At 42.6% G+C, this 17,473-nt stretch overlaps 3 protein-coding genes and 1 long non-coding RNA gene across 6 annotated transcripts; 1 reads left to right on the plus strand and 3 right to left on the minus strand.

Moving 5' to 3' along the window:
- Positions 1 to 1,020: 1,020 nt before the first annotated feature.
- On the minus strand, positions 1,021 to 3,540 carry LOC101783736 (sm-like protein LSM8). Its single transcript, XM_004960920.2, has 5 exons — positions 3,318 to 3,540; positions 3,194 to 3,234; positions 3,032 to 3,106; positions 1,469 to 1,521; positions 1,021 to 1,300 (listed from the first exon to the last, which is right to left on the minus strand). The coding sequence occupies exons 1-5, from the start codon at positions 3,355 to 3,357 to the stop codon at positions 1,210 to 1,212; spliced, it is 300 nt and encodes a 99-aa protein (XP_004960977.1). The 5' UTR covers positions 3,358 to 3,540; the 3' UTR covers positions 1,021 to 1,209.
- Positions 3,541 to 4,330: 790 nt separating this feature from the next.
- On the minus strand, positions 4,331 to 6,296 carry LOC111256840. The gene is made up of 2 exons (XR_002677142.1): positions 6,168 to 6,296; positions 4,331 to 5,533 (listed from the first exon to the last, which is right to left on the minus strand). It is a non-coding gene; the product is annotated as an uncharacterized LOC111256840 (long non-coding RNA).
- Positions 6,297 to 6,909: 613 nt separating this feature from the next.
- Positions 6,910 to 12,311, minus strand: LOC101784146 (notchless protein homolog). 3 transcript variants are annotated; one of them, XM_004960922.3, is made up of 14 exons: positions 12,123 to 12,311; positions 11,802 to 11,994; positions 11,630 to 11,711; positions 11,436 to 11,525; positions 11,149 to 11,274; positions 10,308 to 10,435; positions 9,786 to 9,985; positions 8,946 to 9,009; positions 8,626 to 8,736; positions 8,356 to 8,493; positions 7,960 to 8,102; positions 7,821 to 7,875; positions 7,362 to 7,418; positions 6,910 to 7,278 (listed from the first exon to the last, which is right to left on the minus strand). In XM_004960922.3, the coding sequence occupies exons 2-14, from the start codon at positions 11,964 to 11,966 to the stop codon at positions 7,195 to 7,197; spliced, it is 1,443 nt and encodes a 480-aa protein (XP_004960979.1). In that variant the 5' UTR covers positions 11,967 to 11,994; positions 12,123 to 12,311; the 3' UTR covers positions 6,910 to 7,194. The 3 variants fall into 3 exon arrangements, with proteins under 3 accessions (XP_004960979.1, XP_004960978.1, XP_012699736.1); XM_004960921.3 differs by having other exon boundaries at positions 11,802 to 12,001; XM_012844282.2 differs by lacking the exon at positions 12,123 to 12,311 and adding an exon at positions 12,089 to 12,105.
- A 67-nt stretch (positions 12,312 to 12,378) lies between these two features.
- On the plus strand, positions 12,379 to 16,971 carry LOC101784817 (26S proteasome regulatory subunit RPN13). The gene is made up of 14 exons (XM_004960923.4): positions 12,379 to 12,583; positions 13,239 to 13,297; positions 14,277 to 14,369; positions 14,482 to 14,541; positions 14,790 to 14,828; positions 14,924 to 14,998; positions 15,091 to 15,157; positions 15,233 to 15,308; positions 15,636 to 15,754; positions 15,840 to 15,863; positions 15,941 to 16,032; positions 16,114 to 16,191; positions 16,287 to 16,341; positions 16,599 to 16,971. The coding sequence occupies exons 2-14, from the start codon at positions 13,274 to 13,276 to the stop codon at positions 16,730 to 16,732; spliced, it is 936 nt and encodes a 311-aa protein (XP_004960980.1). The 5' UTR covers positions 12,379 to 12,583; positions 13,239 to 13,273; the 3' UTR covers positions 16,733 to 16,971.
- Positions 16,972 to 17,473: the final 502 nt, after the last annotated feature.

Raw genomic sequence — 17,473 nt, forward strand, 5'->3', positions numbered from 1 at the left:
TGTTTGAAGATCTTTGCAACACTGGTGATGACCATTGGTGTGCCTCTAGTGGTGTACTACCATCTGAAGCAAACCTGAATCGTGAGGATTCACCAGTCCCTGATGATGATGATGCAGTCGATGATGATGATAGTGAGCCAGAAGAAGTGACATTCATAAGAATCATGCACTAGATAAACATTTTCGGAAGTGCGATCCGAATCCTGATTACGTGCCTGTTATACCTGAGAGATACGTAGCACATCCTCCTCCTCAGAGTGCTTCATATAGTTCAACTCGACATTCTAATGATTGAAGCATGGATAGATTCCATGATGACATTGCAAGGCCAATATTTCTTTCTAGATCATCTGATATTGTATTGTTGTCTGTATGGTTGGATGCTATGTGTATCCCTGAAGATGTATCCCCTAAATGTATTATTTTGTTAACAACACTTAGTAACGACCACGCTTACCTATATTTTATATTTATTATGTTTTTATTTCACACAAATCACATTATTAATAGAAGCAACACATAAAACTCATATCTCCAAGCAAAACACATATGCAAGGGTACAATGAACAATTAACTTCTTCTATACATTCTAAAATGCTAGGAGAAACCGTTTTGCTAAACGTTTTCCTACAAGATAAATCAGAGTCAGAAAAAACTACTTTTTCGGGCTAGAAGCAGAGCTGTTTTTTAATGAGCCAGAGGACCTAAAGCTGGAGTTGCAATCGCTTTATTTTGCTTAAGGACGATGAGTATCCTCGCTCGTTCCTCCATTACTTAACTTTTCTTTTTTTCTTTCTTTTCCCTTCCAATTTTGGGCTCAATCAAGCAGATTGATTGTATATACGCTGTGTACAGTCACTTGATTCGTTCAGTTCCGCTGAGTCGCCTCCCCTTGCAATCTTGCGTTGCATTGCTTCTCTTTCTCTCTCAGAATATAGATATATGCTTGTGCCATCCATCCGTGGACACGGCCACGGGATCCAGGCAGCATCTCGCCTTGCAATCTTCAGAACAAGCACCTAGTCAACTGTGCCAACACACACTCATTGATTCACAACAATAAGCAAGATACAATGTTCATATTACTCAGTAGTCCCGTCCCCCTCGATGATGGTGCTTACATCCTGCATTCAACAATCAGAATACCGACTCATCTATCCGGTCCTCAGACTACCCACGAAACAAGTGTGTCTGATCTCGCAGCAGCGGTCAGTGGATGACTGGCTTCAGTGGGTGCGCTCGTAGCTTCGACAGATCCAACCTTGCATCCAGGTCTTCATCCACCTCACCCACAACGCTTCTGCATACATCGCAAGAGGTCGAGTGATCAAGAATGGGGCAAACGCTCAAAGTTCAGCTTCAGTTTGGTACATGCTAGCTAATAAATCTCAAAGCAAGTGCATGCAGTACTAAACAGTTATTGACGAAAAAACCAAGAACCTCAAAGGACAAGGAGGAAATAGCTTACATGTTGTCACCCCTGATAATGTACAAACCAAGAACAAGTTGCTGGACTCCCTCCTGCAAGTACAATAACATTTCTCATGAGGCTAAAACATTCAAATATGCTGCTAAATTCTCATGCACAGCAGAAACTATAGAGAATAATGAGAGAGGCACATGCAGTATGCAAATACACGGGAAGAATTGGGCCACTACTTAATGTTCAATTTCAACAGTTATGCAATCGATCAATAATAATACAAGATAATTGGTCAAGGCACTATCACAATCTAAGAGAGAACCATCAGGTATCAACAGCTCATAGACCCTTACTACAATTGTTTTAGGCATTTCAAATTAGACTTCTAAAGGCATAAATGTGTTGAACCGACCATTTCTAAGAGTGAATTGTCCAGAACTTCAGGGGGCGAGGGGAACTACTCCAAACATGAGGGTCACTGTGCAAGCAAAGAAAAATAGAATGGGCGTCCAATGAACCAAAATTTTGATATAGTAACAGACATATAGCAGTAGAATAGTTTGATGACAAGATATCTTCAGGAACGTTGAGGGAAATTACTTGAAACTTGAACATGCACAGAATAATTCATCAACTCATCAGTGGGTATAAGGTATCATTAGTAATCATGTTAAACACACTTAGCACTATATAATGTTTGACGAGAACAGTTCAACCAATCCTTGAAACTAAGATGCCAGCACACGAAATTCATCAGCATATCATAGACCAATTATTCAGACACCGGATAATCCATGGATCAATGTAACTCATTCTGCAGGAAATCAATCTCCAACCTTAATAAGGTAACAAAATCGTCTCACTTTTTTTGGAGCAAATTCTCAAGCATCATGAAATAAACCAGTTCACAGTACCATGAAAGAGAACTAGATGTGGCATGATGAGTTTGCAGAGATGCACAAGAATGGTGCCATGAGATCAATCCCAAGCCATTAAAGGGTGGATGCGTCCTAGATCGCAAAGTAGGGACAAAAAAAAGGAAGCCAAAGAAAGCATTTCAAGACCTAGCAAAAGATAAATTTTGTTGAGTACAATATGTACTGAACCAGCCATATTTGTAAGCCTATCCTCACAAAGAGTTCAATTCTTACAGCAAATGCAGTAGAACAGAGCACTTCAAAGCAGAGCATCAGTGTGACATAGACTGCAAGGGAGTTAAAAATTGGCTGAATGGCTAGCTCTAATCAGCGCCAGTGAAAACTTCAAAGTTGCTCTAACCAGAACCTCAATTCTTACTGATTTAGAATAATCAAAGGATTTTGAGGCAACGATTTTATAAGTTCAAGAAGCACAGCATAACTTATCATGCTATGAGAGGGCAGGAGGTTATCATTCAGCTCAGGGAACCTTCTGAGTTGGCAGTACTTGGAACTGTTGGAACAACCGTTTAAACCGGGCATTCTGGTATAGAATAACGTGTGGGTTTGCTACAAGCTGTGCATTGCATAGCATTGGGTTTCAATTTTACAAAGAACATCTGATTTAATATGAGTGCGTCCCTAGAATAAATTAGGTCAGAATTGATTGGGCAGGCAAGGTAGCCCTAACCTTTGTCGAATAGACCCTCTCGTGGGACTCGTCGAGGATAATGTTGGTGGCCTGGTCAAATCCTCTGAGCGTGCCCTGCAGCAAGAAGAAGAATTAGCTACTGCAAGCACCACATGGCACGGCAGCGTGAGACGGGAGGTAATTGGGGGCTCGCTTGCTTACCACGATGTTGCGGCCATCGTTGGTGATGACGGAGATGACCTCTGCAGGAGCAGGAGAAGAACATCAGTGACAAAGAGAGGATCGGGAAGGAAGAAATCATGGTAGGTCGCTTAGGGATACTCACGGTTGACGAGAGACTCGAGCGCCGGGCCTCCGGACGCCATCTGCGCTACCGAGGAAGGAGATTAGGGGCCGCCGCCGCCGCCTACTACTACTGCCTCAGGCCTGAATCCTCTCCCTCGCCGGAGTTGGATGCGGCGGCGTCGATGGCTGCGATTTCGGACGCCAAAACCCTAGCCCCTTCTCCTTTCTTTTTCTCTCTCTCTCTTTCTTTTCGATTTTTGTATTCCCCCATGTTTTCGGCGGCGGTGGGCTGCGGCTTTGTCTACCCCACCGATTCGGCCGGCCCTATCAGCTGGGCTGGGCTGTTATGGGTTGAAACAGCTACTAACTAATGGGCCAGGTTCCTCCGGCAATTACCATGCTGCTGAGACATTCAGACGTGCACGTAGCTTAGCAACCGTTCCCGGAACGACAGGAATGGGAACGTGGAACGAGGAATGTGGTACGTAATTTTTAAAGGTTTTTACGCTAAATTGTTGTTATTGCCAGAACGGGAAACGTTCCACGTTCCCGGCTGCTAAGATACGTAGTGGCACTGCTGCTTGCATGTGGGAACAAGTTGCTGCTGCTTGAATGTAACAAGTTGCAGCTTAAGGTCTTAAATGGCATGTTTGGGAGAACTTCATTTGATTCTGATTTTTTATTGGAGCTAATTCTCTGAAAGAAGTGATTATACGGCTAAAAATGATTCTCTATGATAAATTTTTAAAATCAGAATGGAGAATCATTTAACAGAATCAGTAGAAGCTACCTTTTTCAGCTTCCAACCTCTCATTTCAGAGAATCACTTCACAGAATCAGTAGAAAATCACTTCTGAATCAGCTTTGGAAGCTCTACAAAACAAACAAGACCTAAGTACAAAATTACCATGCCAACAATCAACGTCACCATTCCAAAGTACATCAACCCAAGATTAGCCATTACTGCAAAAGGCACATTGCCAATGTTTGCAGTATTTGTCCATTAGCTTCTTGCAACAGCCCACTATACTGCATGCGGAAACAAGTTGCAGCTGAGAAACAACAATAGTTAAATAGAAGCAGAAACCAACTGGCCGCATGTTTGCAGATTACAAGGATACAATCGCAAGAAATAAACAGATTTCCTACAGAAACTTTCAACTGCTCAATATGTTGATTTGGCAGAGCGCAACCGTTTTATTCAGTTCAACAACAATATAACGTGTTTCAACAATTATCCAGGATTCTGTCAAGCAGCAAAACTGCAATTTGTGGTCATCTCAGTGTGCGGAAATATATCCAAAAGACGTATATGGTGGACTTGTGCTAGAAGGAAATAGTTATACCCAGCTAAGAGCTTCTTTGTAGACAGTAAGCTAATGATAACTGTAGAAGATTTTCCTGACGTTTTCAGCCCTGCAGTTTCCTCCTTGCAAGGGCTGGGGTTTTCTTTTGTATGTACAGTTGTACACTTTGTAGGTGACATATAAAACGGGAGAAGGGTAAACAATTAGATTGAACCTCCACCGTCTTCTTCATCTGAAACTGAGCACTGTGTTTATCCTTTGGTCCTAAAACCTGGATCTTGCCCTCAGCAGGTGACAAAATAGAGCCGTTAGTGGCACCAACCTTATTACAGGAAGAAGCGCCAAAAGGCCCATTATTATTCTACTACAAACCGCATCCAATAAGCCGCTAGCTAGCTAGACTAACTCTTGCCATACGCCCGAACAAGGCAGACCCAGAAGGCAACGATAACAGCAATCAGATGGGAGACAAGGCTAGACCAGACGATGGGTATTGCCTGGTCCAATAACAAAACGGGGCCACAGGTTAGACTGACAGCAACGCCAATCTTCTCAAAACCGACATCGTGGAGAGCTTCCCACGCGGCCAAGGGTGCACGCGGCAAGAAGAGGGTTACATGATAACATGATAACCGGAACCCCAGGCGGGGTTTGTTATACATGATGCACGCCAAACCTGCTGCAGTGACAATGAAAGCAAACGGCACGAAGACAAACGCAAACCACTGAGCAGCACGGCTCGCCTTTTGGTTCCTGTTATTTTGCCCTATTGTCAGTGAAGAAGACGCCACCGCGGCCATCACACGCTGAAAACAACGGGGTATGGTGCTGTCTAGCTTCAATGTCACTTCTGGAGAAGTGGATGCCGAAAGTGCAACCATGATTCCAGTCAACACGTGCCTTTCTTCGTCGGCACAATGCAAATCTTCAAAGTATGGTGTGATGTATCCTGAAAAAGAAAAAACAGTCTGATATCAGTTCCTATCCCATAAAGAATACTGCACATACATGGAACCAAAACTGTAAATTGTCTCTACACTATTCTCTTCCTAAACGAAGATATCCATGGCCAAACAGAAATTAAAGTACTAGGATCAAGTATATATAATTCTATGAATTATGTGCAGATCGATGTCCAGACCCCCAGATTTAAAGGAGTTAATTGAGCTACGCAGTTACATCCAGTTACATTTGGAGCAAGCTAAACAGCTAAACAGTTAACTAGATCATGTTCAAAAGAAACCAAGCTACAGTCTAGCTAATCTTAGCCAGACAAGCACAGAGTATCAAATTAAGCCTAGAACCGTGCGATCCAACAGACAGCAACCTATTTTCGGTTCCAAGTGTATCGCTGAAAATCCTGAAACTAGTTCTCTTCTGGAAACAAAAGTCTTACGGAAGCATGGGTAACACTAACGAAAGTAAAGCTTCACTGCAAACTTGAGAGGCTGGAGTATAGGGTTCGGTCATGATGTAGTAAAACTGACCATGGTGGCTTACACTATCAGAGTGCCCAACATTGGAAAGCATCAGCCGAGACATCACATCAGCATACCCTGGAGTATAAAGTTGGAGGGACGCACCTTGATCTGTTAGCCGCCGCCGCCGCGGATGACTCGCTGCGTGAGGGGGAGGGGTGAACTGAAGGGGGATAAGGAGGGGGCGGAGGCGGAGTCGGCGGCGCTGCGTCGGAGGAGACGAGTCGTCGTCGCGACGGAATTGGACCGGATCTGGCAGCAGAGAGGCTGAGATATAAGATGGACTGGGCTGGTTTTCTGGCCCAATTGTGCCAACCATGGGCCACAGTCGGTGGAACAATGGGAAGATTTGGAATTCGACGACGACGGTGGCCGCACTGCCACTGCGACGCTGAACGGGATGCATCTGCCAGGAGCGACCTTGTAGTCGTAGTCGTGACAACGAGGCACGATGAGAAGAGCGGCCCGCTCAGGTCACGCATCCATCGAGCATAGGCACGTTTAGCGATGCCTATTCATGCAATGATCCGGTGCTTGTACAAATCCATTAAGGTCCGTTTGGATCATTGGAATTGAATTCCATCCTAATAATTATAATTTAGACACAAATTAATTAAGCTAATATAATTGTATGTGGAATATAGTTGTATATTATAGTTGGTGATATGGGAGAGATACTTGTATGCTGCACTTCTACACTTCTACTATAGAGAAGCGAGTCTAAGAGCATGCTATAAGAATTGAATTCCATCTAATAACCATAATCTATAGAATCAATTTCCATCTCCCACCCCATGAATTTAAGATAGGCTTATATCTAAACTTTGGAAAGTTGTGGAATGCCACATTCCAACATAAATTAGCCTACTCCATTAAATAGATTCCAATTCCTTGAACCCAAACGGGGTCTAAAGGTTTTTATATGGATGGAGGATGTGTCGATACCAACTCCAGCCCCAGCTACCTAAACAGAAATAGCATGAAATCCCCACTACATTAATTCGCCAAACATTATCATCCACGGTACAAGATTCCTCAATGCCGTCACCAAAATTGCTTTTGTTACAGGAGCTCCATCATTCCTTTGGTATCTATCGCGTATGCAGACTTCAACCCATAGCAGCTTGCTCCGTCAGTTCATCCAAAGCTTGAGGACCCGATCCTTCCCACCAGACGCCACCTTTTCACCGTCAGGGCTCCAATCCACGGCGTACACCTTAAAATGTTCACATGCATCATCATCTCAGCTCTTTTCTCTTTATGACAGTATAATATAAACCAACGAACTCAAGGAGATACCTCATCCGCGTGGCCTGGTAGGTCTTGTTTCAACTTGTGCGTTCGAATATCCCAAACCTGAATCGGACACACACAGGACGCACCAGCATGAAAGAGATACTCACAGAACAAGAGATATGTCCTCCATTTACAGTTCTAACAGACAAGTATGCGTCATGCGTGGCAAGCGTGTGGGGACACTATGCTATCCCCATGCTAGGATTTTTCAGTAATGAGGCATATAGCTGCGCTCAAGGTATGCCACATGAAGTATGCGATCCAATGGCTTGCCAAGTCCAGCTAATATTCACGTTTGATGTAATAGTTCTCCATTACGGCCCAAGCAAGATAATGACACCATGAAATGCATTTAAAGCTATATAAAGCAATTGAAAATACAATACACACAGAAGTGAACAAAAAGTTGGTGCCAATCAAAGATGAAAAATTAAGCTAAAGTGGAAGAGTATATATAGGTACCTTTAGGGTGGAATCCTTGCTTCCACTTAGCAGAAGCCTACTGTCAGCAGACCAGCTGCGGGGAAATAATTTTGTCAAGCATGAAATAACTGAAAGCTGGAAAATTCTTTCCTTTTTATTAGAAACAAAAAAAACTCACCTGATCTGGTAGACATCTGCAACATGCCCTCTGAAAGCTGCAACAAACTTTCCTGTGATACCGTTCCACAACTTGACGGATTTATCAAAGGAGGCACTTGCCAACCATTGCCCATCAGGGGAAAAGTACACATGGTTCACGAGCTGCAAACAGCATTACAGATGAAAGTACAGTTTGTTTCAGTACACAATCTTCAAAAAATGACCAAGCAGTCCAGTAACTGATACAAAGTCACAATCATTACAAACTACTGCGAATTCAGATTGGAGATGATTCATCACAAGCGTTAACTGTCAAGCTAATGGGAAAATAAACATAAAAATATTTCTTAATTTATCCACACTAAGACAGCAGATATCAAGGAATGCATGTACACAATAAGATGAGATACTATACCTTCTGATGACCAGTCATGCGAGCTTTAGGTTGTTTACTAATCGTTGGTTCCCAAAGAAACATCGTAAAATCATCAGAACCAGAAACTAGTCTCTCAGGAGCATTACCCCTCATCTTCTTGTATCTCGCGAGAGCTGCCTAAATATAAAAGGTTGCTAGATCAGGGAAAAAAACATTTGCACAGGTTATAATGCCAAAACTAATTTGCTATCAGGATATGTAACAAACTAAAAGAAAATATGAGCACCAGGCAAAGTCCCATCAAGATACCTCTTTCATTTCCTCTGCGGTTGAGTATGTCTTGCCAGTATGGTCATATGCTCCAGTTCGGAGAACATATTCCGTGCTCAAGGCAAGCGAATTCACCCAGTGCCCATGACCCTGAATATGTAAAGAACAATTACCTTTAGAAAATGAAAAGTAAACACCAATGATTTATATTGGCATAAGACTTCAGGATACAAGGATACAATTAAGTCAACTACAGGTTACAAAAACTCTGAAAATAAGCAAAACAGCAATCACGTGCACTATCCGCACTTAAGCATCAGAGCATATGTTTCCATGTATTTAATGGATTGATGCATTACCTGCAATGTTTTAACCAACTTTCCCTGAGTTGTTTCCCATACTTTGATCAAACAATCTTCAGAACTGCAGTACCAAAGAACTATGTTAAGAACGGTAGCCGCAGAAATATAAGTTCAAGAAAGGAAATCCATAAAGTAAGCTTTCTTATTGCATATCATTTTAATAACAATAGGAGCATTTATATAGTTTCAAAAAAACAATAGGAGCATTTATGGTCGGTTATATATGATTTTTATCTGGAACTATAGCTATCAGAGATAAATAAAGTATCAAGGAGCATAGAAACCAAAAAAAGAAAAGAAACATATGTAACTGAATGAGCCATTCAGTTTCTGGTTGACAGAAAATTTCAACATGCTACCCATTCGGCAGTAGTTACGATAGTAAATCTAGGAAATTATCTTAGACCACAAGACGGTCTTGATTTCTTGACTGAGGATCAACTTGGTTTTTCCACAAGTCTCGAAAGAAAAAACACAAGAAAATTGGTACACAGACAGTCTTCAATTTATATTCATAAGAAAAGAGAAACAATCCCATGACAAGAATCTGTAACGAATTTATGGAGAATATGCAATTTGTTCGTAATGATGAAAAGACAAAAGCAAAGCTTTTGCATATCATCAAGTCCAATTGTTATTTTCTCACACTCTGCACAACAACACCAGTATGTAGTATTGAACCGGGATGGTATCATTGGATTTGTTCGTAAATATCAAGCATTGAAGAGCAATCGTATTTCTCACAGTAGCAAGTGAACAAGTGCAGAATATAAGAGGACAAAACCATAATCTTTTTGCCCATAAAGGAAAGGACTGATAATGATTCAACAGTATTACCCTGTATAAATCAAACCATCACCACCCCACTTGACACAGGTCACTGAATTAGTGTGACCTGTAAGGGAAATAACACATTTCCTTGTGGTGATATCCCAGATGCGAGCATCACCATCCTTGCTTGCACTTACAAAGCGGCGGCATGGAGCTTGCAAATGGGCTGGCTCCCAAGATACAGCAGTAATCCATTTCCTGTGTCCCTATTTTGTAACAGGACACACTAAATGAGTACTGGACATAAAAAAGAAAGAAATGTCTGAAAGAGGCAAAGAATGATAAGAATACATTTTGTTTGCTTCACTAATCTGCCAATACAAATTTAACCTACTAAGGAAGAATAAAGTTTGCAGTAGTTATCTTCGGTTATCATCTACGTCCAAGAGTGGTTCATACAAATTCATGCTAGGCAATAGACATACAAGGCATCTAGCCTAACAATACAGAAAAGAAAAGCTAGCATAATTACAGAATCATTGTTTATCAGGCCTAGAAGTCACAGATAAAAATAACACATGATTGTACCATAAGTGGGGAGCCCAATTGCTTCCCAGTTTTTGGGTCCCATAATATAAGCTCTCCTGTCTTGCTTCCACTAACAAGATGTTTTCCGTCAGGCGACCACGAAATGCAGAGAACCCAATTTTTGTGTCCTGAAATATGGAGGGTCACCAACAACATAGGAAAAATGCACTTTGCAGACATGTAACTACCAAAAATCTCATAACTTATACTCAGAGGCAATGAAAGCACATAAGAAACACAAATTCAACAGATAGTGCTAGGCTTTACTAGTTCCAAAGCTTTAAGGATGTAACAGCATAAATTATGTATATATGATGGACTTTAAACATCAAGAAGGCCATACGAGCTTAAAAATGGTTCATGGAGTGCGTTGGTTTTAGAGAATGAGTTTGAATCTTCACTGTAGATTGGGGGAAAAACATTATGCCATTATTACAAGAAATGTTATGTCATTCGTGGGGAATGGCTCACGGAGTGTGTTCATTTGTAGGGAATGGGTTTGGACCTTCACTGACTGTAGATTGAAAAAAGCGTTATGTCATTACAAGAAACTGGAGTCCGCCATCCTTCAGTAGTTCAAGGCTTCCAATTCACATGTTTGTCCAGGCAAAGTGGTGTAAAAAGACCATCAGTGAATATATTATACTAATACTCACTTTGTCCATTTACTCTGCTAATATTAAAGGTTAGTTCCAAAGGCATTTCGGAGGTTTTTTCTGCAACTGAGAAGATTAAATTGACCAACTTGGCTGTAGGCATTCTATCCAAGGACCACAATCCAAGGTATGAGCAACATGGAAGCAAATCACCAACGAGCAAGGATAGGATACGGAGCATTCACCTTTGCATGTGAACAATGGAGTCTGTGTATCAAGGTCCCAAAAGCGAACAGTGGTATCACCTGAACCACTCGCCAAACATTTTCCATCAGGGCTAAAAGAAACAGCAAGTACGGCTTCTGTGTGACCTGCAGAAAGAGAAGATCATGCATATATCATTCGAGGAAACTTGAGACTATACAGGAGATTACTGAATTAATTGGACAGCATAAGCATATTATTGGGGGCTTCTGTTTTTCCTTTTTGTCAGCAAAAGAAGAGCATAAGCTGATGAAGAGAATACACATACCAGCAATCGTAGCAGAACAACGGTTGACTGGCCTAATTCGGAAAAGTGCTTGTGGCTGATATACTATGCGCAGAGTAACCTCAACATTGGCTTGAATTGAAGAAAACAAAAGATGGAAGCAGGAATTAGATGCCAGCACAAACGACCAAAAGACGAAAGGGAAGGTGAAGAAACTGCTGAGGGGTCTCATTCACCGTTCTTTTGCTGCATGTAAGTGCCCAGCTGGACAGAGAGCTCTTCATCTCCAATGTAAAATGCATAGGGCAGCTTGTCCTCCTGAAAACATCAGCAGACAGCAGTATGATGGCTTAGTTCGGGGCAGCGAGGTAAAAAGGAGAGGGAGTATTGAGCAAAACATAAGCATACATTGTGGAGGAGGTGATTCACAATCTCCTGGAGCTGCGGGGGCCCGACGTTCTGCGGCAGGTAGAGCGCCGCACCGAGATGGTCGCCTTCGGGACTGACCAGCTGGCACATGACGCTGGTGTTGGCATCGGTAGCGGCAGCGGGAGGAGGGGCTTGGCTGTCCATGACACGAAATTCAGCTGAACCAAGAGGCCTGTTTGCTGAACGAGGAAACAAAGATTAGACTCGCGAAGCAAAGGAATCCGCGAATAGTGAATGGATAGCTGAATAGAGAAAAGAAGGAAGACATCGATGCAAGTGCGGATGGATCTCCTGCAGTACCAGCAGTAGAGGGCGGGGAAGAGGAGGGCGGCGCCGCCTGAGACCAGACGAGCTGCCTGCTTGCCCTCGCCGATGATGGTGAAACCAACAAAAGAGACTCTCTGGCGGCGGCGGCGGCGGAAGAAGAAGCGAACAAAGCGAGAGGTATAGGTGGGCCGTGTGGGCTGGTTGATTGGTCTCCAGCTGGAATCCGGCCCGGCCCATATGGAAACGTACAGCCCGGCTGGCCTGTCTGGCTGGCTGCTTCTTCTTCTCTCCGACTCCACCCCAGGGATCAGCCGAGAGCCGACCGAGGCGACACCGCGACAGGCGAGAGTCCCCAACCCACAAGCCGCCACCGCCGCCGCCTCCCCTTCCTCTCGTCGTCCTCCCCTCTCTCTCTCCCCCTCTGCTAAAACCGAGCTGGGCTGCTGCGGAGAGGACTTCTGATCCGTCCAGGCTTGTGGTACAGGAAGCTCTTGGTAAGCGAAGCAAGCCCTAGCGGCTCTTCCCCCTTCACTGAGAATTCGCTCAGTTGGAAGCTCCATCCGTCCAAGTTTACTGCGGATTTTGTGCTGCGTTCAATAGTTTGGCATCTCGTATTATGCCCGATAAGATTTCGCGTTTATTCCGCCGCGACCGAAGCAAACGCATCTGATTTGTCATCCCCAAGCTTAAACAACCGAGCCCGTGCGTGTGCTAGCCCCGACTCGCAAGCTTGCTAATGCTAAGCAATGCCGGCTTTTATTGCCCTGAATATCTCTACAGTGGACATGCTGGGGATTTTTTTAGGTAGATTGGCTACCAGGGGATTGATAATGCGAAAAACAATAGATTCATTAGCCGTTTCTCTTATGAGTATATATCTAAACAATATATCTAACGTATGAGTGAAGTGCCTATTTCCGCATTCCGGGAAGGGTAACACATACGCATGCACCTAAACTGCTTCTATTGGATATGTGTAGGTTTTTACTAGCATTTACTCCCAGTTTGCTGTGTGTATCATTCACTGATCGTAGCTGTGATGCAGGAAACAAATGCTGTTCTAAAGCTTAAATCATAAGCTACTTCGAACTTGCCTGACCTAGTTGACTGCTGACGACTCTACTCATTTGTACCTTTGCATTCTTGTAGAGCGTATACTTTGCGGTGATCCCCTTTTTTGGTCGATGGAGAGCAGTGAACCTCTACAGGTAAATATCTCATGCTTCCGCTTTGTGCTTCTGCAAATACTGGCTTTCCAATGCTGCCTCTATTGTCATGATTATTTAGCACGGGCTTCAGATTGAACCCAGAAGGATTTCAGTATGTTTGCTCTATCTGTAGTGCCAACTTTGTGATTCTTGTTATAAACCAACAGCTCTATCATGCTATATTCGGCACAAGCATGTTTGCAGACTGTTTCTGTGACCTAGTACTCAACTCTATGCAGAAGTTTTTTTGTTATCACACTTGTGTTCTTTGTATCCTGTTTATTTTGGTGATTTCCACTTAACAGTTGTTTTTTAGCATGGTCTCTCCACAGAACTGATACCAGCAATATTTTCACTTTATATTTGCATTCCTATCAGCTACAATTTATTAAATAGCGATTTGTAGCAAGTTCATTGCTTTCCTATCAGCAGAGCAACCCTGTTGTTACCCATTCAAGTTCTATATTAGTGTAGTTATTTTTGGTATACAATATATAGATTGTCCTACATCATCGCTCTGCTATGGAGTACGTATATGCTCACACATGGGCTCTTGGGCCCTGTTACAGACACCGAACTTACGTTACTTATATGCAAATTTAGAAGCCACAGCTGCTGCTTCTGCTGCTGCATAGGGTACTTGAACATGTGAATACATTGCTTGTGATGTTTGCTTTCATTTCAGACTGGATACATTGAGTTAAATGTTAGTCAGGGATATGTGGAAAATGAAAAGAACAGTTTGCCTTGTGTTGTGTAAGCTGGATGGTATTGATATCTGCATTTGTTCAGTCTTGCATTTTTTTCCTCTTCATGGATAGTGCCTAGAGTTTTACTTCAATGAAAGAGCACTGAAATCTTCAGTTGTCAAAATCTGAATGCTCTGTGTGTTTAAAATGTTCAATCTCATTGCATTGTTGTTACATAATAAGCTGTTAAATTTATGTAGATTAATGTGTTTCGTTGATGTATTTGTCAGGATGTCATGTGTGAGTTTCGTGCGGGTAAGATGTCTCTTGAGGGGACACGAGTGGTTCCAGACACACGCAAGGGGCTTGTCCGTGTTGGTAGGGTATGGATACTCAAAACTTATACTAAGCTCACTGCCAATAAAACTTAATAAGCTAGTTACATCATTTATTTCTTGGGATTTCACCACAGCTCTTTGTAAAACCTCTTTTTAGGGTGAAGAAGGCTTAGTCCATTTTCAGTGGCTTGATCGCGGACAGAACATAGTTGAAGATGTATCCTCTTGCACTTGTAGGCACTTCTTGCTCTATTCTGATTTTCAGTTGCTTGGAATACTTCAAAGAAATTCTCAGTTTGCTAGAAATCCTAGTTTGCAGAAAATGCCTGTCATAAATATTTGGACTTGTATGGTCCTTCTGTGGACTTGAATTTTTGAACTTGGATATGCCTCCACTTTTCCCTGCTTTTATTCGTACCAGATCATTACTGTAGTGTTGTATGTCCTTGATTCCATCTTTCAAAGGATCAAATTGTCTTTCCTGATGAGGCTGTCTTCGAGAAGGTATTGAGTAATGTTAATCCAAGTTTGAAATGTTTTCCAATTTCATTCTATTGAACTTTTATGCTTCATTGATAAACTCTACATCACATCATTAGGTGTCAGAATCTTCTGGAAGGGTTTACATCTTGAAGTTCAAGCACGACAACAGAAAATTTTTCTTCTGGATGCAGGTCAGTTATGTGTGGAACTGTAGAAGTTCTTTTGTGAAAGCTGTAACCCTTTCAACATTCTCAATGGTTGACTATCATTTTGCTCTATTCAGGAACCAAATGCTGATGGGGACTCCCAGATTTGCATCCAAGTTAACGCCTACATAAATCGGCCACTAGGTATGCTCTGAATGTTGGGAGCCTCAGCACTAATTTTGGTTCTTGATCGATGGTCTTAAGTAGTATTCTGTGCAGATGCTGAGGCAGATCTTGCAGTGCCTATCGAAGCAGAAATGTCTGAAGATACAGCTGATGATGATATCTCTTCCAGGTATGTAAATCCATTGTTGCATTGACATCCTACAATCCTGTGTGTACATGGCAATAGAAACTGCATGTATTAATATATATGCTCAATGCAGTGTCAAAAGCAATGTTAGCATCTTCGTTATCTGGCTGAATATTGTTGTCCATTGATTTCACTGCCCTTGTTTTTGCATCATGAATATTTTTGGGGTTATGTGAACAAACACATTAAGTTTTTTCTTAGAATGTGGTTTTCATTTTTGCCTCATTTGCACCAAGATTACCTATGCTATCTATAAATGTTGTTCTACCGTCTTGTTTCTCTTATACCTTTTCTTCATTTATTTGTCAGAGCTGGGAATTTAGTTGATCAGAGCATGACTGCTGATCTGGCTGGTGAAGTGACATCTGCTGCTGGACCTGTACGCTTGGAGGACCTGCAGAGAATACTCAGTGCAATGCAGCCATCAGGTACCAGCTGAAAACTAGTCCCTTTGATTTCTTCTGTTCTATATGCTTCTCCGAAACATTTACTTACATTCTCCTGGTATATCAGGTGCTGCAGCTGACCCTGATGCTGGTAAGTGCCATAGTAAACTGATGCGCTCTTGTCATTGACCAAATTCTTTTATAATTTTTTTTGGTTGGTGTTTGTAGGACTAGGACTAGGAGACATCTTGAAGCCTGATTTGGTCTTGCCATTAATTGAGAACCTGCCCATTGAACAATTGGCATCACATCTTCCAGAGGTTTGTATTGTTATGATGCTACCTTGGCTTTTAGTTGAAGTAATCCTTGCACTCAATTTTATGGCAATTGCGCATTTCCAGGGCTCATGGACCCCCAGTGATATCCTTGAGCTTCTCCAAAGTCCTCCTTTGCGTCAACAACTAGATGCATTCACCCATGTTAGTTACTCACCCTTACCATTTACATGTGCTATGTGGTGATGTCATTTGTTTCCAGTGGTATGCTGATTTTGATGTTTGTCTGTGTCTGACAGGTGCTACGGACTGGGCAAATAGATCTTGCTCAATTTGGAGTTGACCCTAGTAAATGTAAATTCCTTTTGTTTCCCCTTCACAGACTCAACTATAGATTTGTTTTTTACATGTAGGGTGCTTGTGATATTGCTATTTTGCTATTTGCAAAGTAAAAGAGATTTGCTCAGTGACTTATATGCATAAAGTCTAGGCAGCAAGAGCTAATTAGCTAAATGTCAACCATCCATGATATTTCTTTATCTTGTGAATTTTGCAATATGCATCAATTTTTTGGTATCTGAAGATCCTTTATTTGCGTGTCATTATGGCAGATAAGTTTACAGTGGTCTCATTCCTGGAGGCTTTGGAAGACTCAGTTGCGAAAGCAGAATCCTCCTCCGCGTCTGGAGACAAGGATGTGGAACCCAAGCGAGGCGGCGGAAACGATCCCATGGACGAGAGCTGATAGAGCAGCACCCACGTACGCGTCTGAATACGAATCTTCTTCCCCTGTCATGTGGGACAAGTCTTGTGTTTGCATGAAACGCTCATGGTGTACTTTGGCACACTACAAGTAAGCATCTAGATGAATTTTGGACTCCCTGTGAACTAGTGCTAGGCAGCAGGATGATTATTTGGGGGGTAAAAAGGCATGTCCCATTTCTATGCCGACGATTTGAGTATTATTATTGCTTTGATGTTTGATCTCGCCTCTCGATCTCTCCTTATATACTACATCTGAAAGGAAACTGGGCGCTTGTATCGCCGTCCAAGGGATTTGGGCTAGAGATGTTTCCAGTTGCTGAGATAACTTCCTAGATTGTCTGCGAAATGAGTTGCTGGGCGCCGTGGCCGTTGTAAGCAGCAGACGAGCGAGCATGAGGAGCTGCTCCAAGGCCACCTCCAGCTTTGGAGTTGGAGCACACCCTAGTCCATAATAGACATGGTTGTTGAATACAGGGCAGACGATGATATGCAAAGAGGCTCAGAGCACGAGTGGAGAAGGATCTTCCTCAAAGCTGGATTTGGTGACCCTACATGTATGCTGCACTGACAAAAGGGGAGCGGCATCCATTTCCGGCATCAGGCAAGGCATGTATCAATCAATGCAGATGCGGTGCAGTGTGCACGATTCATCAGTCAGTCAGAGACTCAAGAGTCAGTCGCCTCTACCAATCGATCGATCGATCTAGCACTGCCACTGCAG

This window comes from Setaria italica, chromosome III, assembly GCF_000263155.2.
Source record: "Setaria italica strain Yugu1 chromosome III, Setaria_italica_v2.0, whole genome shotgun sequence".
NCBI lineage: Eukaryota > Viridiplantae > Streptophyta > Magnoliopsida > Poales > Poaceae > Setaria > Setaria italica.